This window comes from Strongylocentrotus purpuratus, unplaced genomic scaffold, assembly GCF_000002235.5.
Source record: "Strongylocentrotus purpuratus isolate Spur 01 unplaced genomic scaffold, Spur_5.0 spur5_scaffold_1, whole genome shotgun sequence".
NCBI lineage: Eukaryota > Metazoa > Echinodermata > Echinoidea > Camarodonta > Strongylocentrotidae > Strongylocentrotus > Strongylocentrotus purpuratus.
In genome coordinates this window covers 42,718,895-42,746,192 of record NW_022145594.1, presented here as the reverse complement: position 1 = coordinate 42,746,192, position 27,298 = coordinate 42,718,895, and the positions used below count along the sequence as shown (strand labels likewise).

Here is a 27,298-nt window from a genome sequence, read left to right as displayed (position 1 = left end):
TCATAGATGTATTAAGCGCTATATAAAAGCGGAATATCATTCTTATCATCATAATTTGACTAGAGTACTGTGATCATCTTCATGTAAATCCAAAGTCTGGAATGATAGATGCAACTTTCCTCCTCATCTCCTGGCGACGGATCTCCTTTGCTCTCTCCTCCTTCAGCATCCTTGGATACCGTCTCCAGGCTAGGAATGCAGTCTTCATTATCCGTCTGAAAAATCAGAAATTAAAAAAAATATAGCAACTGTCTATGCCCCTATCACAGTTCCTTCGGCTCTTATACTTACATGTATTCTAAAGATCTTCTTCCTTTTTTTATTTCTCTCTGTCTCTCCCTCTCGTAATTGTCTAATCTCTCACCCCATCCCCCTTTTTGCTGTCTGTCTGTCTCCCTATCTCTCTCTCTTACTCTTTCTTTCTCTATCTCTCTCTCCGTCTCTCTCTCTCTCTGTCTCTGTCTCTCTCTCTCTCTGTCTCTGTCTCTCTCTCTCTCTCATATCACTCTCTGTCTATACATATGTCATCATCATGTGTCTAATTCTCTTTTCATATGTTCATACTCTCATTAAATTTCTGTATAATCTTTATTCATGCTGTATTTTCGTCAATGAAAATTCAATAAATATGTAAACTACCGATTACAAGCTGATCAATTTTGTTAGCTTCTTTGTTTTTGTTTTTTTCTCTTGATTTCATGTACGTACAATTCATTCTATGTTGTGCAGTTTTTTATAATGATAATAATAATATATGAGATTCGTAAGGCGCAGAATCCACTTGACATCACATGCTCTAGTGAAACAAAACAACAAAGAAATCTTCTGTATTATAAATAAACTAACAGCAGCAAGATAGATCATACAAAAATAACAGAACAATTTATTACATGGCGAAAGCTACATTTTAAGATTATTTTTAAACACTTCATTCAACCAAGCTGCTATTTATCTCATAATGAGTAAAAAAAAAAATTTTAAAAATTAATCCATATAAAGCCAACTACACAAACTACCAATTACTAAGTGACCACCATCCTTGATGGTTCTACTGGGGGGTATTTCACAAAGATCCTAAGTTGAACTTATCTCTAAGTTGGACTGAACAATTATGGAAAGCTGTTAGCATCTATGACAAACATTTTGTAAAAGTTATTTTAAAAAGCATAAAATGTTGATTCAAATCATTCATATTTTCTATTTTCAAGGAGACTTCATGTTCTTGATGTGGAATTTATAACAGGTCTAAAATACTTGAATTTTCGCTTTTGAATATATTTCATTTTAAGGCTACAATTGGCTCTCCATAATGTTTAAGTCCAACTTGAGGGTTAAGTTTGACTAGGATCTTTGTGAAACACCCCCCTGGTTGTATTCCCTCACACAGCAACCATCCACTCACCTGGTATCATGTTCCTCCGCTCTCTCCTCTGATTGCCACGCCTTTATCCTCTCATCCGTGACCCAGTCTCTCCACGTCAACAAAGCTTTACATTTCAGTTTGCGGAGATAATGCTTTCTTGCTTTCTGCAGCTGAATGGATTGGTAATGGCCAAACTGAAGATATAGGGGAAAGAGTGAACACATAAGGTTGTAAGTACATAAATATATGACACAGTCCAACCTGCTTTAGTGACCACCTGTCTACAAAGACCACATTTTTTGTTTCCCTTGAAAATGATTTCTCCGGTTTCTCATTGAAACATATACTAAAGGAACCTCTCTACAAAGACTACATGTCTATAAAGACCACTTTTTGTGTTTCCCTTGGGTGGTCGCTATAGCCAGGTTTGACTTTAGTATGTTTTTTCTGTATGTGTGTGTTTAGGGGTAGGCTTTCATATAAGGAATCCCTCCTTTTTGTCTATCCCAAATGCTCTCAAAAAGCGCCATTGTAATTTTTATCACTATCTTGTTCTTCCCTTTTTGTATCATTCCATTCTGTATTTGTATGTTTTTAATGAAGACTGTTGAATAAACTTTGAATTGAATATGTGCATAGAAGAAAGAGTGAAATATAAGGTAGTAATGGTTTATACTTTAGATAGATAAAAGAAGAGCAGGCATAGTGAAATTATGAGAATGTTTAATACTTGAATTACCTTCTTCCAAGAGTTGAGGCTTCTCCTGAGAAGAATCTCTCTGAACCTTGCGTCGGCAAGGGCATTCTTACGTTGAATCACTTCCTGGGTCGTGTGATGCCATGACAACAGTACTCCGTGGAGCAGGTTGTTGCTATGGCTGTCTATCGCAACCTGTAGGACAGAAATGGACTTCAGATATTAACCTGCACTTGCTACTGTCCACCCAGGTGTTAAATGGGTACCCGGTAGGATGCGACCGTCATTGTTGGTCAAACAGTTTTTGAGCTTCAAGTAACGCCTGGCTGGAATGCTCCCAGGGAGTGTAGAGCAGAATAAAGCAGAATATTATTATTATTATTGTATCACTTGGCTCCTGTATGTCCCGCAGTATCTGATTAAGTACAATATGAACTTCAAAAGCTTAGAAAAAGTCCTTTTTATAACACATCAATGTAACCGCTTAAAAATTTGGTATGAAAGTGCTATACAAATGTGAATATTATCATTACTATTATAAATAAGAAAACACATCATATTATAATAATCTGTAATTTCCATTTGATGCAAGAAATGAAGACATACATATGTAAGGAGAGAGAAATATCATTTCGCTGCACCCACCTGCATATTTTGCTTTGCCACGTTAACCAGTTTACACCATGGTTTGAAACCATAATGACGGAGCAGCGAAGTCTGATAGTGAGCATCTGCTTGTGCCATCTGTCTGCGTGATTTCTCTATGCGCTCCAACTTCTCCTGTTCCCTCTGAAATTCAAAATAAATCACTCACAAATTAGGGTTTAAAATTGACACTATCAATATTTCTTTAGGAATAAAGACCTCTTAAAGGCCCACTGCACTACTTGTAGCTACTTGCGCCCTCTATACAACAAACAATGCCTAATCGGTGACCATTGGTCCCCCATGATCCTCTGTTTCTTATGTTAACTGAGAGCTGAGTTGATGAGATAACCACCTGTCCAGTGACCTTGCAGGGCGCTCTAATCCCTCCTGTAAACTACGGCAGATAAGCTTTAAAAGGGGTGGGCTCGAAACACAACTCTGATCAAAATAATTGTTACAAGGATCTTGTTCTAGTACCAAAAAAATGAATGATACTATCTATAAGTTCTTATCTTTCTTTTCTTTTTTTATTAAAATAGGAAAGCATTATATACAGTAAATTCAAGTTTTGTTTGCACAAAGTAGTACACATGTATGTCTCAAAATAACAAAGAGAATAGAATGAATATTTTTAACATGTACTTTTAGTTCATAAAGCAATTTTATTTATTTCATTTATTTATTCGTTTATATTTTACTTTTATTTTAGAGGAAGCCAAGCATAAAAAGTTGTTTAATGGTTACATTAAACATTCATTGAACATCCATACTTAATTTTAATAATTTCAACGAGAATAAATGACATGCATATGCATCAAGCAGAGAAACCTAATAGGAATCCTAGATACCTGTTTAGTGAGTCTTTTCTCCTCTCTCCTCTTCTCAATAGCTGCTTTCTTCTCTGCCTCCTCAGCTGCAACCTTCCTTTGTTCCTCTTCCTGCATCTCTTTCTAAAAAGGACAAAAAAGAGATATTTCATAAATATCTAACACTAGAGAGAGAGAGAGAGAGAGAGAGAGGGTGAAGGAGAGAGAGAGAGACAAACAGAAAAGACAGATATGGACAGAGAAAGAAAGAAGGGATGGGGTAGAGAGAGAGGCAGAGGGAGAGGCAGACAGAGAGAGAAGGAGATAGGCAGAGAGACAATGATGAAGAGAAAGAAGGGAAGAGGAGAGGAAGGATGGGTGAGATATTTAAAGATAGGGAAAAAAAATTAGGGAGAGAGAAACAAAACAGAACACTGTAATAGACATACCTGTATTATTAAGAGAGCCAATTAGAGAGACAGAGAGAAAAGAGAGAAGGGGAGACAGAAAGAAGATATGTATATATATATATAGAGAGAGAGAGAGAGAGAGAGAGAGAAGAGAAAGATGGAGAAGAGGGAGATAGAGACGAGAGAGTTAGAGAGAAAGAGAGAGGGAGAGAGAGAGAGAAGAGAGAGTTGGGGAGAAGAGAGAGAGAGCAAAAAGAGAGAGAGTGAGAGAGAGTAAGCCCACTAGGAAGAGCAACTGGGAAAAGGGATAGTGAGTAAACAGATATTCCATAGTTGCCACAGATAATGCCGAAATGTGAGCTTGAAAGAAAACACTTCTCATATTCATTATGATTTCAAACTCGTACTTATGACTCTAATCAAAGTTTTCTCTCTAGCTTTATATAAACGGAAACAATTATTACCAGTTTTTGTTGTTCCTTCTGTTTCTGTCTTTCTTCCCTTTCTGATTTCAACCTAGCTCTCTGAGCTGCTCTGTCCTCCATTCCTGTAACAACAAATACCAATGTAGATTTACATACTTCTCTACAAGAACAGAATTTAATACAGTCAAACCTGACTATAGCGACCGCCTAAGGGAAACACAAAGAGTGATCATTGTAGGTAGTTGGTCTTCGTACACAGGTTTCATTAGTACATGTTTCAAAGAGAAACCATTTTCAAGGGATACAACAAATGTGATCTTTGTAGACAGGTGGTCACTAAAGCAGGTTTCACTGTATTTACTAGTCCACAAGTTGTTTTGAAAATCAATGACAGGTTAATATGCACTCTCAAATAATCATCTCTGTATTTTTAGTCATAAAATTTGTTTTTAAATGCATTGTATCAGAGAGCATATTAGAATATCATGGAGCCTTGAGCGAGCACTGGACCCCAGCAACATACATGTACCGAGACTTTGGGCTTTGTAAACATCAGGTCATACTCCTTCCAAGTTTCAATCTTATATGTTTGACAATATGCGGACAACCCTGTGTACGGCATGACACATAATAGCTTTCTTACCTTTGCGTATAGGAGGTTGTGACCTTGAGGTTGACCTTGTCTTATTAGAGGAAGCTGAATCTTCACTCCAGGTGGTTCTAGTAGTTGAGTCCCCAGCAGACACTTCAGATCTAGAAAGATTTTTAAGAGAGTAATTTTGTATGGTACCATGGAATACAAATTGTGAATAGATAAATTTTGAAAAGAAGATAGCTACAGTGTTTTGGGCACGTAACTAGATGGAAGTATAGCTTGGCAAACACCATCTTGCAAGGAGGAACATATGGGACAAGAAAGAGGGGCAGACCAACTAGGATAAGAAAGTCATTTGGACAGGAAACTAGAACAGCTGAAGTCATGAAGTTATGGGGAACATGTGTCTCAAGGTTCATTTCATCGTCGCCCAAACAACCTCCAAGCTATGAGACATAGATGGATATACATCTAAGGTAAGAATACTCTCCAGGGAGTGGAGATGGTGCACATTGTGGGTAAATGAATCCGATGACTGGGGTGTTAATATCTGTAAAGCGCTTAGGGACTGTATTTCATATTAAGCGCTATATAAATCCAGATAATTATAAGATAATAGTTAAAATATTACATTTAAAGGCCCACTGTACTACTTGTAGCTCCTTGCTCTCTCTATATAGAAAACAATGCCTAATCCGCGACCATTGGTCCCCCATGATCCTCTTTTTCTTATGTTAATTGAGAGCTGAGTTGATGAGATAATCACCTGTCAGTGACCTTCCTGGGTGGTCTAATCTCTCCTAGCCAAACTAGTACAGATGGCGTTTAACAGATCAATCTGTTGGCTTGCAAAAGCAATGTTTTTTGCATCCACAATGCAATACTGCACACAATATTTTGTGTACAATGGGAATGAAGGCACAAGGCTAGCTTGGTTTGTAAAACATGACTTTCACAATGCAAGCAAGCGGTATTGGATCCTACTGTTCTGTGCATATCTTGAGAACCTTTTCAGTTCTGTTATGCGAAATTTAGGAGTCGATGCACTTTCAGATAATACCAAATTCCTTTTTTAATGATTTTTTTAAATAATTTTTTTTTGACATTTTGTTTTTACAACGACAATCAAACACAAAGAAACTAACCTCTCTGACCTCTGACCTCCTTTATTAAACATGTTATCCAATGGATGCCCTTCAGGATGCTCTTCCATGTCCTGTGTATACTCCCCATCTCTAATCTGGTCCAACTGCTTCTTCATTGCCTGTTGCTTCTGGCCTACCTGAAGCTCATCTATCAATCGTCTTTGCTCCCTCAGCTGCTCCTGTTGTTCAGCGAGGAGCTTCTGCTGTGCAGAGTATCTGTGTTCAAAGTTATTCACTGTGTATTGAATAGGCCTCTTGCCCTGTTTCGATTGTTGCCCATCAGAGGGAGGTTGTCCAGCTGATGGAATGTCCACATTGTCTCCAATCGAAGCCATTTCTTCTGCAGTGAGATTGACATGTTTTCTGGTAACCTGCCATGCATGTTTGGGTTTCTTTGAAGACTGGTGCCTGACCCCTTTCTCCTGTTTAATGTGTGTAGTACTGAGTCTGGATGAAGGGTCACTTCTGCTGGAGATGGGATCAGAGCTATCTTCACCACCAAAGTTTGCCCCCTACACAAAAAAGCAAGAAATATTAGATTTTGTTAAGAAATATAATCTAATTTAATTTGTAATACCAATATCTGTGTTTCTTAACCATGTCAATTGGCAACTTTTTGCAAAACATTTGCCACTCTCCACCCAGGTGTTAAATGGTAAAAAGGAACTCCTTGAATGTTTACAGTGATCACTGAAACCTGTGGCCTAGCTTGGCTATATTGGAACATCTTAAACAGCATTCCTCATATGTATCACCACTGTAAACATATCAAATATCAGATTATCATTACCTTTAACTTCTAAGCTTCATAAAAGCTTAGATTTTTTTTTCTTTCTCTCTTCCTTTTTTTTTTTTTTTTTTTTTTTTGGGGGGGGGGGGGGGTTTACTGAATCATGCATGAACATGCAAGCCATAGGTATGAACAATATAAACTCACCATAACCCTGCCCGCAGAGACTGGCCTATCAGAACGGGGAGTCGGTTCCTGTTCCTGACTACGATCAGTCCAGAGCTTGCCTGACGCTGCGGCATCGAGGAAGGCAGCCATCTTGGATCTCCTGTGAGACTGTTGCTCGTTGAGTTCTTTCTCTAAGCTCTCTTTGTGACGGTAAACCTGCCACGCTACAAAGGTTTTATGAAGAAGGCGATGACGATAATGTTTCTCTGCTGCATTTTTCCTCCTGTTGGAAAAAAATTTAGAATTCAAATGATCTAAAATATGTTTATTTTGGTCTTAAAGCAGTTACTTTTTCTAAACGAAAATCAAATATTCTTTGAAAGGTTGCGTTTCTCGGGTTCTAAGACCACTTAAAACTGCAACAAGAGGGAAAAATGCCGAGACCGTTGTTGCACACACCTGTGCTATTAAATCCCACAAATTGCCACTTGCCAATCGATTCACTATTGACTTAACACTGGAAATTACTTCTTCATCTATTTACATGTCATATTATTTGTACATGTATATATCACGAGCAGTGCACGTACAGAGTTTGACTATTTTGGAGTAAGCCCCATGAGTAACAAGCTGGCAGATATTAGCGCTATAGAAGACATTGTTATTATTTAATTTGAGGGCACTTTGGGGAGGGGATTTCTACAAAATGAAATGACCTTGATGATTCATATACGATCTCATTTCCAAACCTGTGAGAGAGTTTGATGTCCATCTCCGTCTGCTTAGCTTCTCTTTCAGCTCGACAGGCTCGGACGAAAGCTCTCCAAGCGTTCCAGGATTTGAGAATACTCCGCCATTCAGACAGCGCCCTCGCTTTGCCCATATGAAGCCGTTGGTCCTGGACCAGACGATACCATGCATGGAAGTGACTCTGGAGGGTCTGAAGACAAGGATTGGGAAACAATGATAATAATAATAATAATAATATTCCGCTTTTACATAGCGCTTAAAGGCTCACTGTACTACTTGTAGCTACTTGCTCCCTCTATGTAGAAAACAATGCCTAATCGGTGACCATTGGCCCCCCATGATCCTCTTTTTCTTATGTTAATTGAGAGCCGAGTTGATGAGATAGCCACCTGTCAGTGACCTTCCTGGGTGGTCTAATCCCTCCTAGCCAAACCAGTACAGATACAAATGTCTCTAAGCGCTTTACAGATTTCTATTACCCCGGTCATTGGATTCAATACTTGCCGCACACACACAAAAATGCCAGAACTGCATTTCTCAAAATACAATGGGATTATCTAATAATAATAGAAAAACAGTGTTTATGAAGCGCTTTCCACCAAAGTTTCTACGCACTTTTTAATTAAGAACTTCACAATTGATGCATATAACAACACAGAAAATTTCCAGTAGGTTCCTGGTATAAACTTCTTCCACTGGTGTAAATATAAAATGACCAAGATCACAAAAAACACTTAAATTAACAGAAAACGAGAGAGCACATAAGAATTGTCACTTGTAAAGCGCACCTCCTCCTCTAGGTGACGTTGCCCTAGTGGATTTTCAGAAAATTTTGTAAAAGTAAGGATTCACCAGGAATCAAAGTTTCAGGAATTTTCTCCCAGTATGACTGCAGCTATCTTGTCGTCATCCTATGAGTCATGACTGACCCTTTGTGACCCTATTGATGATCACGTTCCAACCAGTAACCTGGGCATAGCGATTAGCTGTGCAGATGTTCATGCCAGTTATCTCTTTTATTCCATCAGCCCATCAAATTTTTGGCCCACCACGTTTTTGTTGACTGTCAACATGACCTTGGGTAATGATCTACTCCAGGGGGGGTGTTTCACAAAGATCCTAAGGAGTGTCATTTTTGACAGAGATGGCGCATTATAAAAGTTCAATATTATTATTTATTATTATTAAGTTGAACTTATCTCTACGTTGGACTTAACAATTATGGAAAGCCGATTACACCTATGAAAATATTTTGTAAAAAGATATTTTAAAAGGCAAATAATGTTGATTCAAATCATTCTTATTTTCTATTATCAACGAGATTTCATGTTCTTGATGTGGAATTTATGAAGAGTCTAAAATACTTGAATTTTTGCTTTTGAATATATTCATTTTAAGGCTACAACTGGCTCTCCATAATTTTCAAGTCCAACATAGAGTTAAGTGTGAAACACCCCCAGGTTGTCACTAGCTAGACTGACCTACCTTAAGTCTATGAGCCTCCTGAGCATCTCCTATCATTCTCTCCTCCCTAGCTCTCCTGTCTCCATCTTCCTGCTGCCGTCGAGAATTCTCTATCTTCCTCATCACCAGCTCCTCCTTTCTCATTCTCTCATCTTCCTCTCTACGAGCTTCCGCTAAGATCGCTCTCTCCCTGAAGAATAGAAAGACGCTTGTTAATTAAGAGCTCCTTCAATACACCATCTATTCTACATCACTTATATATTTAATATTTTAATGTACTTATGTTTATTCCAGTGAAACATTTCAAGTGCAAAGCTATGTTTTACTTAAAACAAAATGTACGCGTTCTTGTAATGTGATTTTTATGGAAATGAATAAACTTAATTGAATTAATTGAACATTTTTAATTGCTTAATAAAGAAGTTAGGTACGTCAAATACTTGTGACCTCGTAAAAACGGTTGGATTCAAGACCTGAGACTACTTCATTATTACTTATGAATATTTTAAAAAATTATCCCAGGTTCTAACCTTGCTCTTGACTCCTCTTCCGATCTCTTCTGCTCCTGCATTTCCTTTCTGATCCTCGTCATCTCTTCTCTTATCATCTGTTCTTCTCTCTGTATCTTCATCGTCTTCTCTTTCTCTTCTTGTTGCACCATCTGTCTCGCCTGGTGCTGTGCGGACTTCTTGGCCTGTCTGGTTTCTAGCTGCTGCTTCTTTTCCTGCTCCTTCTTCAGCCGATTCTCTCTGACCTGCGTCATTGTAGTATAGAAATTGAAATATCAACCTTGTTTATTCCATTGTTTTCTGTCTTGGGGGCTTTAACTTTGCTTGATTCCTTAATAAATTCATCAGGCTTGTTGTTTCGTGTCCATTACTCTCACAGTCATGGCAGAGACACGTAAACAAAGAATAAATTATTTGAATACTTGTTATTGGGTCATGCTTATTTTATTCATGATTCAACGACATGAGAGCGAGAGTAGTAAAAGCTCACAGTTAACACCTGAATTAGTCATGACCTTGTAGATGTAATGTTATTCATGTTTTTCATAACTCAAGAATGAAAGGTGGACTGGTTGAATTAGGACATCTATTGAATACTTTTAGATGTAAAGCTTTAATATGTCACATAGTAAGAAACATAAGTCTGAACAAAATCAGTTTTTCACATACTTAAAAAATTACGAAACTTGGTAAGGGTGTGAGTAATTTGATTGTTGGACTGTGGACACTTGATGGTGTAGTCTCTGTAAACATATTATAACAAGGTTGATACAGGGGCCAAAATTAACCGAGTTCCAGTGGGCAATGGGTTAATCTGTGATAGTACCTTCTGTTGTCTTGCAGCCATTGTTGTTCTTGGATCTGACTTCTTCTTGTCTTCATTCGCTGCTTGTAGTCTCTTCTTCTGCTTTGGTTCTATCAACTCTTTATCCATCAAGGAACCCAGTATGCTCTGCACTTGACTGTAGTCATCCCTGTTTTCAATGTCAGCATAAAGTTCTGCAAAGGATAAATAAATTTCGGAAATAATATCGCTAGTAATATTCGTTTGTCTCGCAATGTATGGTCAACAAGGGATCTAAAAGATCACGACGTTTCGTGCGCCGCTGCTACACTTCGTCAGGTAATAAAATATATTGTAAGCAAGCATGTTTATACTCTAAGGGTGGACCGGCGGTCAAATAATTTGATCAATAATTAGAACAATAATGGACAAGGCTTAGTTGAAGAATATTATAGATTGTTTTCCTATACAAAAGTTCATAGAAATCTTTTGGCAAGATATTAATCTACATTTGCTACTCTCCACCCAGGTGTAGTAAATATGTACTCGGAAGGCAAAAACTTCTTAGAATGCTTGAGTGCTTTCTCATGGTAGCTTGGCTAAAGCCGGTGTAATAATATGATTGCAGGGCCCTCAAGGAGAACAGTATTTAATACTGATGAGGCTTCCCTGGGTAAAGAAGACAGATTATTATTATTTGGATTATAGAAAGCACACATGTATTCTGCTAAAATCCCAGTCATCAGATAAAAATATTCCATTCTTGTATAGTGCCAATTATTGTGATATTATATCCCCATGCACTTCCAAAGAGCTCAAAAGAATACTCATTTATATGCTTTTAATATGGTTAATTTTGAACTCATGTTGTTGTTGTTGTTGTTGTGTTTTGAGTTATTGGCGATTAGTCAGTGATTTGACTATTGTCGCCAAAATACTTTACGGCGTTGTTGTTGTTGTTGTTGTGTTTTGAGTTATTGGCGATTAGTCAGTGATTTGACTATTGTCGCCAAATTACTTTACGGCACGTGTTATATCTCTCAATTTTGGATTTTTTTAAAAATACATTTATTTCGTTTTATATTTATCTATCTTTTAAGATAGTATCGTAAAATAATATCGTAAGCAAAACATTCATGGGCTTTGTTAGTGTTTCTTAACAGTACGTGCAGATTATTTGTTATATCACATACACACCATACATAAATATGTATATAAGATAGCACCTACACAAGCTTCTATATTCAGTAATCTTATCATACCTTTTATCATTGTTGTTACTTTTTCTTATTTTATTTTCTTAATACATTATGTTATTATATTTTTTAATGTACTGAGTGTAATTTAACATATTTATAATATCGTATTATGTTTTACTGTTCTTATTTTATTTTCTTATTACATTATGATTTTTATTATATTTTTAATGTACTGAGTGTAATTTAGCATATGTTACCAAAGTTATGGTATCTTTGAAATTGTTTTAATTTCTTTGTACATACCATCAGATGTGGTGTATTTGGTCTTGCTGACAAGCATCGGATTGTGTCTCTCTAGCATGTCGTCCCATTCACTACGCAGAGTAGATTTGACCCCCGGTGACCTATCACCAGCGCCCTCAATGTCATACTCGTCATCCATGGTCACATGATCATCCAGGTTGCATTTGTCAGCCATCCACTGAGAGAGAAGATCTTGTGCTACATGGAGAAAAAAAACTTTCAGATTAAACTTACCATTTTATCTATCATTGTTCAACCTTTATTCAATTTCCTTTATTCATATTCAATATTTATCCTTTATACATACCGGTATTTTTCAATATTTATCCATAATCCTCAATACATATTCAATATTTATCCTTAATACATACAATGTATTCAATATTTATCCTAAACACATATTCAATATTTACCCTTTATTAAATATCTGTCTTTTATACATTATTCAATATTTATCCTTCATGCATATTCAATATTTATCCTTTAGTCATATCTAATATTTATCCTAAATACATTTTGAAGATGTAGTTTTTCTATGCATTCCATGACCAGCTTTAAAATATGGTCTCAGAAAAGTCATGTTTTACATGAACACATAGAAATTTTAAAAAATAAAATAAATACCATCAAATATAAATCTGCACATTTTAAGGTTAAAACAATCTCGAATTACAATAGACCAGACAAAAGACTTATTACATCTTATGGCCAAGATTCTATCATTAGTGGTCAATCAGGGCCCTGTTTCATGAATCTTGTTATCACTAACAAATCATACAATTCAAAGATAAATTAGCTCTCAGCCAATCAGACACCACGATTTCGGTAGCTTATAACAGTTATTGTAACTCGTTATTGATAACAGGTTTTATGAAACGGGGCCCTAAAGAATGGATTTGGTATAGCCATGTTACCCAGGCCCACCAAGATAGACACAAGATAAACATACCTTCACTATACGCCTCATCATGATCATGTACTGCATCAAGAGTGGCCTCCACCGTACTGTATCCATTTGACCTTTGACCTCTGCTTGGAAGGCCAAAGGTCACAGCTGCCGCTTGATTGGATGCTTCTTCCACTTTCTAAAACAGAGATAACCATTTATATGTTTGTTATCATTACCAATAGAACAATGTTTTGATCTTTGGAAACCATGTATGAGCATTTTTATGTATATGTGAGTGACAAATATCCAAATAACAGACTAGCACCGTGGTTATGTAGTAAAGTACGGCCTTCTATTAAACAGTAATAAACAAAACTACAGTTGAATGTAAATCAACAATCAACGAGTGTATATATCTCTGTAAAAATTTGATTTCTGTAAGAGATTGTTGTAGGTAAATACATTATTCTAAAATAATTACAAAATATTTAATAGACAAAGTTGCTGATTGACTACTACTAGTACATTACCTTGATCCAATCTTGAATATTATCAGTAGGTTTTGAGGACTTCTGCCAGAGAGAAAGAACATAAGATAAAAATATAAATGAATAAACATAGAGAAAAACAGCCAGTGATCTATAAATAATAAATTAAAATCAGATGTCTAAACATTCTACATCAATCATACATCCTAACATTTTTTTACACTGGCTTTTTAATTTTATTACAATATTTGTTGCAACATAAGAAAATTGGAACCATGCCTATGGCATGCAATATAGGGAAACCTCTCCACTTTTTTAAATTTCACTTTTAAAATAAATTTCATTTCACTCTTTGAAAATATTTATTTCACTTTAAATCACCTTTTTGATCAAAATATTTTTAAAGTTTTGAAATGCACCCTTTTGGGAAATATGGAGAAAAACATGCTCTTTCATATGACACCTCATTTGTTGTGCATCGCCTTCAGGATCACAAAGAATAAAGGTTTGAATCTCAATTTGGTAATAAAAACATTAACCAATTTTGCATGAGCGCGCAATGCACGTAGACTGCATAGCTACGCATGCAATTTCTATGGGAAGGGTTTTAGCACAAAAACAGAGTGCGCGATCAGACATTCTAATTGTAGGAGTGGAATAATTCATGCTATTTTGCCTAGTGAAAAAATACTGCACATGAGTCATGAGTCTTGGCTTGAATACATCAGAATCTTGAATGTTAACTATGGATGGTGGTAAAGAGTTCCAGTCTTTCCGGTGTTTTCAGAAGGAAATAATATTTGAAGAAATATTTGTTTGAACTAATTTCGATGAATGTCAAATCCAGAAATAATGTGGGTGTGGATCCTTAACTAATTAACTTGATAAGATTATTTGTTGATTAATAAAATTTAGATCTAGAAAATTCTAGTCTATGATCACTAGGGGCGCTGGTCTGAAAAATAAGGATTGTCCACATAAACAAGAATCATCTTCGTAAAAGCAGACAGATGCGTCTTTAAAAATTAGGATCGTCCGTGATTCTTATTTCCAATCCGCGCGTAGGCGATGCGAAAACCATATTCTGCGATGATGCTCCTTGATGCCTTTCACACTTTCTTTGCACAGAGACATTCACGTTAGTCGTTATGAACGATAAATCCTTGGGAAGACGGACCACCCATAAAAGAAGACGATGAACTGGGGGTATTTTAGTACGCGTAATACATTTTTTGCATTACCAGCACGCGAATCAGGAACCCTACACCTGCAGAGCGCTGAAGAAAAGAAACATCCGCAAAATCCTTATTTTTTACTTTATTTTACTAGGGTGCAATTTGCGCCCGATGTTGATTTGCATTTTGCACGAGCTTTTGATCACATAAATGCTACTTTTTACAACAGGGAAACTGTATTCAACACGTCTACTGATGTAATTGGTTCTCACTCAATAACCCTGCACCATAGAGATATATACTTAATAACACTAGAGGGCGTACTCGCTCAAATTGCTGTGTTGACCTGGAGCGGTGGCCGCCATTACTAAGGAGGGCAGAAAAACGAACGACCCAACAAGATACTGTGCACAACTTACGTGGAAAAATTTGGAGAAGCCAGGTTCGTGCGATGCATTTGGATGTTCGAACCGAAGAAAGAAAGGGAACTGCCTAATAGTTCACAAGTAAGTTCTTCTTAATGTTATGTTGATTAATAAGGAGATTTTGGAGCTAAAAATGTAGTTTATGCAGTGACTGTAGTCTGTACCCGGCACGGGTTGTCTCATGACAAGCCACCGCAGCTCCTGCAGCAGCGGAGCGCGCCAGTCCACGCCCGCCTGGCTGGGGCAGGCATGGGTTAAGGTTCTGGGGACGGTGATGGGAAAATTCTGCTGCGCTGGAGTCGCTCGCAACTCCAAGAGCCAGAGAGTCCAACTCGGAAATATAACTCCATGAGTTTGATTCTATTAAATAAAATGATATAATTAATTTTATCTTATCTAATTTCAAGATAAAAATCAAATGTCAACTTCTGACTTTATATTTTATTTTTAACTAGTCTATATCTAGGCTAGACCCTCGATCTAGATCTAGACTCTAGATCTAAACTCTAGTCTCTAATTTCTAAAGCCTGAAAGGCAAAGCCAGGCTAGACAGAAATAACCGTGTGATATGGGTCATTTCTTTAATAAAACTGACATTTGTTGACATTCCCCATAATATAATCAGAGGTCTAGTGCCAGCCAGACGCAGTCTCAGTAGAACAACCGACGATATAGAGAGACTGAAGCTTTTGGTCTAAGCCAGGCTAGCCTGCCATATTTCACATCACAGGAGTTATCCAACTACCTTAGGCTAGCCTAAAAATCCCACCGCACACTACACTATTTCTATCAAATAACATTATTTTATTTATTTGGCTGGAAGCTGCTTTCAGTTTCAGTCTTAAAAATCACATGAAATAGCATGAATAGTAGAACAATTGTCATGTTATGAGAAAAAACTCATTATTGTTTCCATTTGCTTTTATTGTAATGCAGGAATACACCCAAGAGAGGAAAGGATGTTACACACCACATCTCCTTCCTAGAGCTGTGCCTACTGTCTTTCCTGGACGTCCTCCCTATAAACAGACCCATGGCTCAAGACTCCCAGCAAAACCATGTACAACATCCGAAAGTGTTCCCGTGCCTCCAAAGAAACCCTATGACATTACAAGAGAACATGACTATTCTTTTTCTGTCTGAGTTGATTAGAAACTGAATATAACCAGACAGCAAGTGCAGGATGCCAAGAAAAAAAAAAGTGGTGAAACAAGGTAAACAGGAAAGATGGAAAAACCAGGACTCTCTTGCAGGAAGTCCACGAAAGCAAGCTCATTAGCCAGGATCAGCTTGACCTACTTCAACACAACTTTGGAGAGAACGCATTTTCAGGAAAAAAAACCAAAACATAGAACTTCATTCGTACAAACTACAAAGACAGATCGGTCTTTTATATTTTGCCTCTTGTCTGCATAGCTTATCCACTGGATGATTGACTGTGAAGCCGTTTAAAACTGGAGAGAGCTTTCAATAATCTTTTAAAATAACAGAACAATCTGAGACTTTTGTTCTGTGTAATGAAATAAAATTCTTGGGACACATTGTGACAGTTGCACAACCTAACCATAATTTTCTGTTTGTTAACTTTACACGAAGGCAAACTAAAGAGGAACTTAGAAGAGTTGATTAAATTAGGGGTTAAACAAAATGTACCTGAATTTTGAGTTGTTGTGAGGTACACTGTATTTGAATATTTACTCTATAAGCTTCATAATTGTACCTGCAATATCTGATTCAGTTGCTATAATTTTTGCAAATTATTTGCACTCTACATGTGCTTTGATTCTGCAGGTACAGTATGGATAACCTGAGATAAACATGTAGACCTTTTTTATAACATTGTCTGGATTGTTCTCAACCAAGTGATTTACATCATTAAAGATGAAAAGCAAGAAATTCACATCAAGTGAGCCCATTTTCAATAAACGAGAAGAATTCACAGATGTGTGGCAATTGAAAAGCTTGTGTAATGCACAGTTGCACACCATATACACACCCGTAGATCGTTTTGTACATAGGTTTGAATTTTGTTCCAAAATGGAAAACTGCTTTTGAAGAGATTTGATAACAGAGCAATTATATGGAATAATGTCACTAGATGTAAACCCATAAGATTGTGCACTCTTTGGCTTGTTGTATCTACTGTGTACATTTGAGGGTAATCAGTTTCAAATTTATTATTATACCTGATGAATAATGATGTCAAAAGACCATGTTACTATGAGGTTTCACTGAATAGTGTAGTGCAGTATCCTGAGATGTAAGTCTCATCAATTAGAGTTCTTCATAGCTATACAGGTGACTTGGAATACATATGCTCAATTACTTTTTCTGGTTTGCATTTATTACTCGATGAAATGTCTTTGTATTATTAGTAAATGTGACGCGCCTGCGTGCGCTTGGAGCCAAGACTAGTTAATAAAGTGTTTGTTATCGCTGACATCTTGACACATAGACATTGGCCTCCTGACATTTATGTTTTGGGAGTTATTGTGGTGGTTTTGGGATGTGTGATGCTTGTCTTTGGTGGCGAATCAATTTGTCGTGGTTGTGTTGCCTATGATCCGTGACAGTAAATTTGGGGCTAAAATCTGAGGTGTTGTTTTTGCAATGTCTGTCCTTTCAATTGTGTTGTATTATTGCAGTATATATGTCCAATAAAATGTCAAAACTTAAATGCCTATGCTGTAGAATATCAACACACATGTGCCGTGTGGTAATAAAAGGTTCATTTATTCATTTTTTCCTTCAAATTGAATTATAAGTTTATTCTCTAAAACTGGTTGATGAAGAAAATAAGAAATACACTGTATCAAGGAGAATATTATTTATGGAAAAAAAAAAGTGATGTGAATAAATAATGATTACATCAATGATCAGCTGTTTTTAAAGAATATTCATATATATTTATAGTGAACTGTAAAAAAATGAATTATTCTTTCAGACATATAGAGATTTTATAGAGATTAGGTGAAAGACATAAGGTGTGAATTTGATATAAATGAGTGAGAGAAGAAGAAAAAGAATGTTTGTTTGGATGGATGGATGAATGATTGGATGAGTAAATAACAATTTTTTTAAAATAAATGTGTATAATTCTTTCCTTCCCCCTCTTCCTATCTTCAGTATCGTCCTATATCTGCATTTCCATTATCTACCTATCCTTCTATATTATATCTATCTATCCATCTATTTATGTGTCTAGCTATCTACATACCCATCTCTATCCTTCTATATTATATCTATCTATCCATCTATTTATGTGTCTAGCTATCTACATACCCATCTCTATCCCAAATCTATAAGTATCAATCTGTTTATAATAGCCATAAACATAAAATGAATATATTAGAAGCGTTTATATTAATTTATATAAAGCGTTTTAAATCAATAAACCCTGGCTCTCATAATAACTGAATTAGAAAGACATTGACCCCCGGCCGGCATTGGCCCTGTAGCATAAAACTTTGGTTAATATCATGACATAAATATCAAATACAAGTCCCAAATGCTTGATTCTGATTGGTTGAAAGCAAGGTAATATTTCATGTCATAATATCACAGTTTTACATTGACAAAGAGGAAGAAAAATTGAAGATATACTGAAATATAAATAGCTTTTTGTGTCCCTTTTACCTCACCATAACACCCGTAATTAATCTTGACCTACACCAGATACCATGACTGAGGCATGAGTAGGGTTCATGCATTATGCAAAATACCACAATTATAACGTTTCATACTCGAAAACCGATAAATCAACCCGAAAAATGAAGCTTCACATTGCATATCAGTAGGGTTTTCAGGTCAAAACTATTCATATGTCCAAATGCATTAAATTTGGTATCATATGAAAGAGCTTGAAGAGTACAATTCAATATTTTTTTAATGAATCAAATTGGATAAATATTTTTCGAGATATGGCAATTTACGTGTCAAAATATCGCACATTCCGCGAAGACGGTCATGCATAGTGAATTAGGCCCAAAATTGTCCCAAGTTTTGGTCTAAAATTAGGTAAAATATTGACACTTTCACACATGAATCACAAATTACTTGAGATATCACCACTAAACTTTCAAGATATGTTACTTTATTTGTATGCTTTAAAAAAACATTACTTTAAAATGATACAATATTTGGTATTACATCTGCATTACCATGGAAACAGTTGAAAGGTCAATGAACTTTCTTTGGCCTGATTTGACGCTTTTAAACTGAGATCCATAATTATTTAAGATATAACCATAAGATATGCAGGATATGTTATTTTATCAATAAGCTCCCTAAATAGAATTTTAATTGTGAATTTATGTTGTAAAATGTTTTTGTTACCATAGAAACCAATACAAATCACTGATTTGTTAACGCTCTGATTTGACAAAAACAAATGCACTTTTCAACATAAATCCAAAATTAGACAAGTTTTCACCACCAAAACTGTTGGATATATTATTCTAACAATATGATTTACAATGGTATGGTTTTTAATGTTTTATGCAATGTATTACGTCTGTGTTGTCGGTTGTCATGGAAACAGTAAAGGTCTGTAAAGAAATGAGTGTGTGAGGAAATGTGAATGGAAATTGGAAAACGTGTTCACTAGTCACACAACATAACTCTCTTTTTATTTTAGCTACGAGGAAGCAAGGTTGCACTGACAATAAAATACATGAAAGAAAGTATTCTCTTTTCGTTAAGTTTATTAATGTATAAATATGATAGACTAACACTTGCAAGTGAAGTCAGTCAGGCGAATAAATGATTCGGAATACGAATCACATGAATGAGAATCGTAGATATTGCACGGACTTTTAAATGGTCATGTAATGATGAATAAATGCAGTGAAATGAATAGAGCTTACGACAGAGTGGAAATGAGGTCGAAAGTCCAATGAAGATGATGAAATGTGAAGAACGAAGGAAGGGGCTCACGCGATGATGGTGCGGAGGCTTGATGGCGGAAACGCGACTTCATTGACGTGGCTGAAGAGCCGTGAAGAACGCGATGCCGATGCCGACGCCGACGCTCGTGATGATGATGACGAATGTAGCTCTCGGGCGAAAAGAGAAGAGAAGAAAAGTTGGGCGCTCGACGATGAAACAGTGAGTCGTTTGATGTCGGAGGCCAAGGGTAGAAATGTAGACATCAAAGCCGGTGGTGAAGAAGAGCAGTGGGTCGCTCGATGAATCGTTGAGCCCGACTTCGTAGTGAAATCATCAGAGTTGCAGTAAGTCGAACTCGCTGATGAAATGATAGACGAACTATGGTGAGTCGAGCTCGTGAGTGGAAAGAGCTACCGTAACCCTTTCCTTTTCAAACGAATGTACCAGTATCACGAGCAAAGAAATAATTAATACCCCATGTTATGTGTTATTCCAAGTTTTAGTTATATACCGTTAAATTTATGAAGGAAAAAAAGAAGAAAGCATTCAGCTATAAAACTGTGACAAAGAATGATACATGTAATAAATACTGTTGATAATGATGAGGATAATAATAATAATAATATTAACAATAGTAATTATGATAATGATGATGATAATAATGATAAAAGATAATAACAATACTATTTCTCTTATTTTCTTACTTTATAGGATGATCAAATCACCTTTCTTCAGATCCATCAGAAGTGGGAAAGTCCAGGTGTCTTCAGGGAAGTCGTCATATACCATGTCAAACTCCGTACTTATCACATTCTGTTTGAAACGGCTAATTGCAGTAACGGAGCCAGTAAACCATTCAACGCTGCCATCCTCCTCACGACACTTTTGCTTACATTTTTTACCAACTAATGATGCTGGATCCAACAGGAGTTCAGGAAGAAGCGTCTGCTGCTGTTTGGCCTTTATTTGATTCCTTTGTTCAGAAATTTTTTTCATCCTTTCTGACTTGCTACTACGAACATTTGTTGTTATTTTTTCATTTGTGTGGTATTGAAGGTTGGTCTGGTCTCTAGCACCCTCTACATCAGCTGCTGTGATATTATTGAGTTCCAGGAGAGTTTTTAAGTTATCTGTGAGGGTTCCCTCTGAATGTTCAGTACCGTGAGTGGACTTCTGAAACAATTGAGGGTTCCCTTTGGAGTCTAGGACCCTCTTGTGGTACTTGAGCTGGGCATAAATAGCAGCTTTCCTTTTTGCTGGTTGTAGTTCACTGATCTTATCTTCATATGAATCCAAGGTCCAAACTCCTCCATACGCAAACACCCCTTCTGTAGCTGCCACTTTGGTAACTCGACTCCTTTGTTCTTGTTTTTCTTTCTTTTCTTGTTTTGCATGCAGTGCTTGCCTGTGCTGTTGTTTCAATTTGTCTTTTTTTCTCAGATACTGCTGTCTTATCGATGTGTACCGACATCTCGCCATGTCCAGCAATTTGTTTTTTTCTTCCTTGGTCATCTGGTCCAGCCAGGCACTTGGCTTGTTGTGCAGCCATAAGATATATGTTTCAAATGAATGGCAGGATGCAGCTGGCTTCAGGCGCACCAAAACATCAAGCACTGCAAAATCTCGCTCTGAAACATTATTGGTAGTTGGCACATTTTGAGCGGACTTCAGCAGATTAGCAGAAGGTGCGAAAAACTTCCCTCCTTCGAGCTGGTCCTTGGCCTGCCTCTCTAGAATTAATAACATCCCTGTCAGTACCATCTCTAGTGCAACTTGTGTATAAGTAGTGAAATCGGTATCTTCGCTTTCAGCAAACAATGCTTCATACATGACGTCTTTGTGAATTTCAATGTTCTCGAACAATACTTCCTTGTTTAAGATTGGTGAAGCGTCATTTGCCCATGATTTCAGCTTATTCTGCATGATAGCAAGTGGGTTGTTGAGCTGTAGGATATTATCTGTTCTTTCGACAAGCCGCCAAAATGGTCCGGTTATGACTTTGTCGATTATGCCTAGGGCGCGTATCTGAGCGAGATAAATTGTCTGTTGCACATCATATTGTACTGCTTTGAGAAGGTTGTTGGGATCAGGGAGAGTACTGATGAAATCAAAGATATGACGTCTATGGTAATACGTTGCAGCAGCAGAATAGAAGAGGACGTTGAAACGATTGGCACGATAAGAAATGAGGTGATTTTTTATGTTCTGTTCCTCTAGGTATGTCATCCAGTTTGCAGCCATACCTGACATGTCACATCCACGTTGAGTTAAGGCTTTCGCTGATGTTCTAATCAAGCGTGCTGCACCGCTCTCCGTCCCAAAAGCAAACTGATTCTTTCCAGCAGCGATAACATCAGCCTCATTTATTTTGAGGACCTTGTCTGCTTCTGTTGCAAAGTTAACAAATAGATGCATCTTGCAAAAGTAGTTGCCCATGTCTCCTATTTCCTTCTGAGCAGCTGTCGACAATGAATCCCAGTTGGATACAACATGAGGTAATAATTCTTCCCTAAATGATTGCACATACTTGTTAAATTGAGGATTGGTAGGCCCCTGGTCCCCCATTGTGTTTTTAACTGATGTGACCAATGCTGCTATTTTCTTTTCTTGTTCTGTGCTCTGATCACTACAAACTGCCTCAGCAATGTCACTAATGGCGCGTTTGAAGGCATCCAGATAAGTTTCGGCATCACCAGCGCCTACCTCTACAAGACCAATGCTGATCTGCTCTTTATCAGGCAACGTCACCTGGAAGCCTTGGTAGTGCCGGTGAAATTTCGTGGTAGCATCTGAGTGAAGGGTATTACCCTGAAGGTTGGAAGGATCTCCCCCTTCTTCCATATACTCCATAATTTGAGTCTGTGCAACAAATTTGGCTTCATTCAAGATTCTGTGAAGAGTTCCGTGTGATGGCAGCTTATCGGGCAACTTTCCAAGTAGGTTTTTGCAAACTGTTGTGATAACATTCCCTACTTTTGGCATACTAACGTTGCACTCGGTTAAAAGCACCATAATTGTTTCCCTCATTTCGTTTATGAAACGTCCACCTTCAAAGGTGTGGATAACATCACCTTCCAGCAACACATTTAGCTGCTCTAGTTCACGTACATGTACATCATTTTGTTCAATTGTGTTTTTTAGTTCTTTAATTTTGGCTTCATTTGTAGCAATGAGGTTACACTGGCTTTCTTTAGCTCTTCTCTTTATTTGACTCAAGTCCTTCAAGGCTGCACGTCGTTCACTCTTTGCCTCTTCCATTAACTCCTTCGTTCTCTCAATGCACTCATCCTTTTGGGCCACTTGCTGTTCCATTTCTTTTTTGTTTTGTTCCAGATCATGAATTTTCTTTACCTTTTTTCCCTTACACTCTGAATCTCGTTTCACCTGTTTTTTCAAGGAATTTATTTTTTCTGACTTGGCTTGTGACTTTCCTTTCAATGTGTCTACCTTCATGTTTACCTCATCAAGTTTATTTGATTTGAGTTCATATGCACTTTGAAGTTTAGCTTTCTCCTTCATCAGTTTGTTAATGTCTTTAGCATGAGTTGTTAATGTATTTCTATGCTTAATGACCACATCCGCAAGTTCTTGTTGAAGTCTGTTAGACTCTCGGACAACATCAGGATATTCAGTCTCTACTTTTTTCTGCTCTTCCTCCAATTGCGCGAGTTTCTGCTTTATTTCATTATTCTCAACGTGAAGTTCTTCATAGGTGCGCTTCGCTGGTATTTGAAGTGGAGGTGCTACTGGGGGCACAAACTCTGTGTTGAAAAAGTTGGGTAATGCAGCCTTTTTGTTCTTTCTCAACTTGGCCCTCTCTCTGACTGCTTTGGCTATCTTCAAACGTAGACTAAGTGGTTTGGACGTGTGTATAATAGAGTCTGGGTGGGCTAATCTGTAAAGAAATTGATAAAGAAATAAGATATCCATGAATACAATTTCATTTTTAATATATTGTATCGATTCAAAGTTTATTTTTTTGTATGAAGTTACAGGCTTTGTTTATCAAACTACTATCACATATCATCTTTGTACTTCTACATCTACTTGGGTAGTCTACAGGGTGCATCAGTCAGGACGTAGAGTAGAGGGGATGTAGATCCAACCTGCATGTCTTATAGAATACTGTAGATTTTTTTTAAAGACATTTTGCTTAATATATAGGTTATACTAACCGCAGGAGCAAATCTGCAGTCTCTTGAGCATTATGGGTTGGGATGTTGTCAATTATTTCGAAGACCAGGCCACACTTGATTGTTGTCAGCCTTCCCGCGACTGGGTTGGTCAAGTCACCATGGGTAACTCCAACAGCATCTGCAAACGGACCTAAAGAAATTTCTCCTCCATCGCCAGACATGTTGAATTACATCTGAAAATATAGAATAAAACAGTAAAATATATTAAATTAATTTTCTTTGTTTGTGTTCTTTTTTGTTTGACTGTAGTGGTCTGGACTCTAAAGAAAAACAAATGGAACATTTAATATTTAGAGACAAAATCAAGTTTTAGTTAACAAAATATCACACAAATATATAATTTTGTGATTTAAGAATTTATAACATTTATCATAGGAAGCCAAATAGTGAATTATCATTCATCAATATATTGCTCACCTATGAAATGCAATTTGCAGGTTGAGGATTATGCTCACGCATTCAATGTCAATGACGGATCACATCATCGATGGACGAAGAGTGGATGGTAGTTGTCAACCATTCCAGTTCAAGGCGGCCTGCATCACTTGGCTTGTCCAAATAATATTAATATAATCTGCACAGATATAGAAATTAGGAAATCATGTATAAATATATGAACGTAAAGATATACAAATTTAATTTAAGTTACTACTACATGTTGTAACAAACATGAAATAATTTTTTAAATTTTTAATAGCAAGTATTTCGAAAAAACTTTTTATTTTATTATTAATTTTATTACAATTTAGAATAATTTAGTTATAAAAATATCACACAAATTTAAGAATTTATAACATTTACCATAGGAAGCCAAATAGTGAATTATCATTCATCAATATATTGCTCACCTATGAAATGCAATTTGCAGGTTGAGGATTATGCTCACGCATTCAATGTCAATGACGGATCACATCATCGATGGACGAAGAGTGGATGGTAGTTGTCAACCATTCCAGTTCAAGGCGGCCTGCATCACTTGGCTTGTCCAAATAATATTAATATAATCTGCACAGATATAGAAATTAGGAAATCATGTATAAATGTATGAACGTAAAGATATACAAATTTAATTTAAGTTACTACTACATGTTGTAACAAACATGAAATAATTTTTTTAATTTTTAATAGCAAGTATTTCGAAAAAACTTTTTATTTTATTATTAATTTTATTACAATTTAGAATAATTTAGTTATAAAAATATCACACAAATTTAAGAATTTATAACATTTACCATAGGAAGCCAAATAGTGAATTATCATTCATCAATATATTGCTCACCTATGAAATGCAATTTGCAGGTTGAGGATTATGCTCACGCATTCAATGTCAATGACGGATCACATCATCGATGGACGAAGAGTGGATGGTAGTTGTCAACCATTCCAGTTCAAGGCGGCCTGCATCACTTGGCTTGTCCAAATAATATTAATATAATCTGCACAGATATAGAAATTAGGAAATCATGTATAAATATATGAACGTAAATATATATACAAATTCTAATTTAAGTTACTAGATCTATTAATACATGTAACAAACATGAAACAATTGTTTTTATTTTTTTATTGCAAGTATTTCGAAAAAACTTTTCATTTTATTATTAATTTTACAATTTAGAATAATTCATAACCTGTTACATGGAAACCAAAGTCAATTGCAAACATTAATTGGCTTCACTTTCAAATAAAACCTCATTAGAGGGTCTATGCATCGTTTGTGAAAATTTGCATAAGCATTTCAATCTCTAGCATGGCCCTCCCATATTAATGATAAAAACACCCCTGTTTATAATGGACTCGTCCATCCCGAGTGGTACGACCGCACAGGTAGGTACAAATTGGACCGTACCATTTTTATAAGTAGGTAATGCTAAAGTAAGTGGGACATCCGTCTTTCTCAAACTTGTTACATTTATCTTAGATTTGTTCATAATACATATCATAATTATATTTTTATCGTAATAATAATAATTTGAATATTAATTCATGCACCAACATTTGAAATAAATGTCATAAACGACTTCATTAATCGCCTCAAAACACAGCGCGCAGGCTCACTCTGTTCAAAATCCAGCCCCATTGACCGCTGCACATTCATTGTCTAGTCCCACGTCGCGTACAATAGCGTTTGTTGTGCGACAAAGGGTGACGACAATTCACCACACTCGCAGTTAAATTTCATTCTCCGCTCAAAACTTATAACAATATAGCTTAGAAATTCACACATAAAGTAAAAAACACATGTAGAATTCAGATTAAGATCACACCTACCTTCAAACTTGAAGTTTTTCAGTGAAAAAATGGCACCGAAAATGCGTTTTTATATAACTTCAGTTCTCGAGCAGCTATCGAGATGGTCCAAAGTTGATTGTACATATTAGCCCCCATAGATGAAGGTGAAACCCGTCAATCAGTCATTCGTTCAACGAATCAGCTGCGGAAAAGCAGCCGAAGTCGACCGTCGCGTCTCATTCGGCAAAATTTAGGGGCCGATTTGGCAGAATTTCTCGGTCGCGCGAGTCGTTCGGAAGAACGGGGCGGAGCCTAAGACGTTCATTCATAAGTTCATACGATGAGTTGTGTATGAGGTACGGTGAATATTTATGCATTTTTAGAAAGCTGAGAGTCTACGCTTTCTAACGGTGTATAGGGTCTAATACATAGGGGTTTGAGGAACAAAAAGGATGCTCTTTTCAAGTTTAAAAAGGTTACGATTTTACGGACATTTTGAGCTAGTTGCGTGGGTGTCTTCACTGAGAGAGGGGACAACTGAAAACCCTAATATCAGTAGCACAGTTTCGAAGGGAACATCCGGGTATTTCTCGAAGTTGTGCCCTCCTTTAATGGCGGACCGCGCTCCACGCGCGCACAGAGCTTTGAACGGGCGCGTATGACGAGTCCGCACTCTAGCCTTATTAAGTATATATCTCTATGCCCTGCACACAATTGATAAACAACACAAATGACGTTTAGCTCGCTCTTCATTTGGATTTAGCCAGCATAATTATAAGTACATGGGACAACAGTGAAGGACGAGTCATTCCAAAGAACGAATAGTTTACCTTGGTAACCGTCGCCGTAGGCTTATTCTTTGACGTCAATCGCTTCCATCTATAAAGATCACCTTGATTTCCTGCCATTCTGACTAAATCACCAACTCACATTTCATACAAAGAAGATGAATTGCTATAGGAATAAATAATAAATAGGGTCGCTTTTTCTTCTGGACAAGCCAAGGTTGA

The 27,298-nt window shown here is 36.7% G+C and overlaps 2 protein-coding genes and 1 long non-coding RNA gene across 6 annotated transcripts; 1 reads left to right on the top strand and 2 right to left on the bottom strand.

Annotated features, from left to right (window-relative positions):
• LOC585913 (coiled-coil domain-containing protein 191) lies at positions 1-27,298 on the bottom strand. The gene is made up of 17 exons (XM_030978264.1): positions 27,119-27,298; positions 13,416-13,457; positions 12,946-13,081; positions 11,997-12,194; positions 10,537-10,709; positions 9,732-9,955; positions 9,223-9,391; positions 7,737-7,927; positions 7,027-7,270; positions 6,090-6,601; positions 4,993-5,102; positions 4,389-4,471; positions 3,557-3,658; positions 2,706-2,849; positions 2,103-2,255; positions 1,403-1,557; positions 1-215 (listed from the first exon to the last, which is right to left on the bottom strand). The coding sequence occupies exons 1-17, from the start codon at positions 27,194-27,196 to the stop codon at positions 80-82; spliced, it is 2,850 nt and encodes a 949-aa protein (XP_030834124.1). The 5' UTR covers positions 27,197-27,298; the 3' UTR covers positions 1-79.
• LOC115921136 lies at positions 14,836-17,622 on the top strand. The gene is made up of 2 exons (XR_004062761.1): positions 14,836-15,054; positions 15,910-17,622. It is a non-coding gene; the product is annotated as an uncharacterized LOC115921136 (long non-coding RNA).
• LOC100888157 lies at positions 18,773-26,839 on the bottom strand. Of its 4 annotated transcripts, none has more exons than XM_003728967.3 (6): positions 25,336-26,839; positions 24,905-25,061; positions 24,474-24,630; positions 24,036-24,229; positions 20,565-23,755; positions 18,773-20,286 (listed from the first exon to the last, which is right to left on the bottom strand). In XM_003728967.3, the coding sequence occupies exons 4-5, from the start codon at positions 24,215-24,217 to the stop codon at positions 20,566-20,568; spliced, it is 3,372 nt and encodes a 1,123-aa protein (XP_003729015.2). In that variant the 5' UTR covers positions 24,218-24,229; positions 24,474-24,630; positions 24,905-25,061; positions 25,336-26,839; the 3' UTR covers positions 18,773-20,286; position 20,565. The 4 variants fall into 4 exon arrangements, with proteins under 4 accessions (XP_003729015.2, XP_011671542.2, XP_030834122.1 ...); XM_011673240.2 differs by having other exon boundaries at positions 18,773-20,218; XM_030978262.1 differs by having other exon boundaries at positions 18,773-23,755; positions 25,336-25,492; positions 26,328-26,839.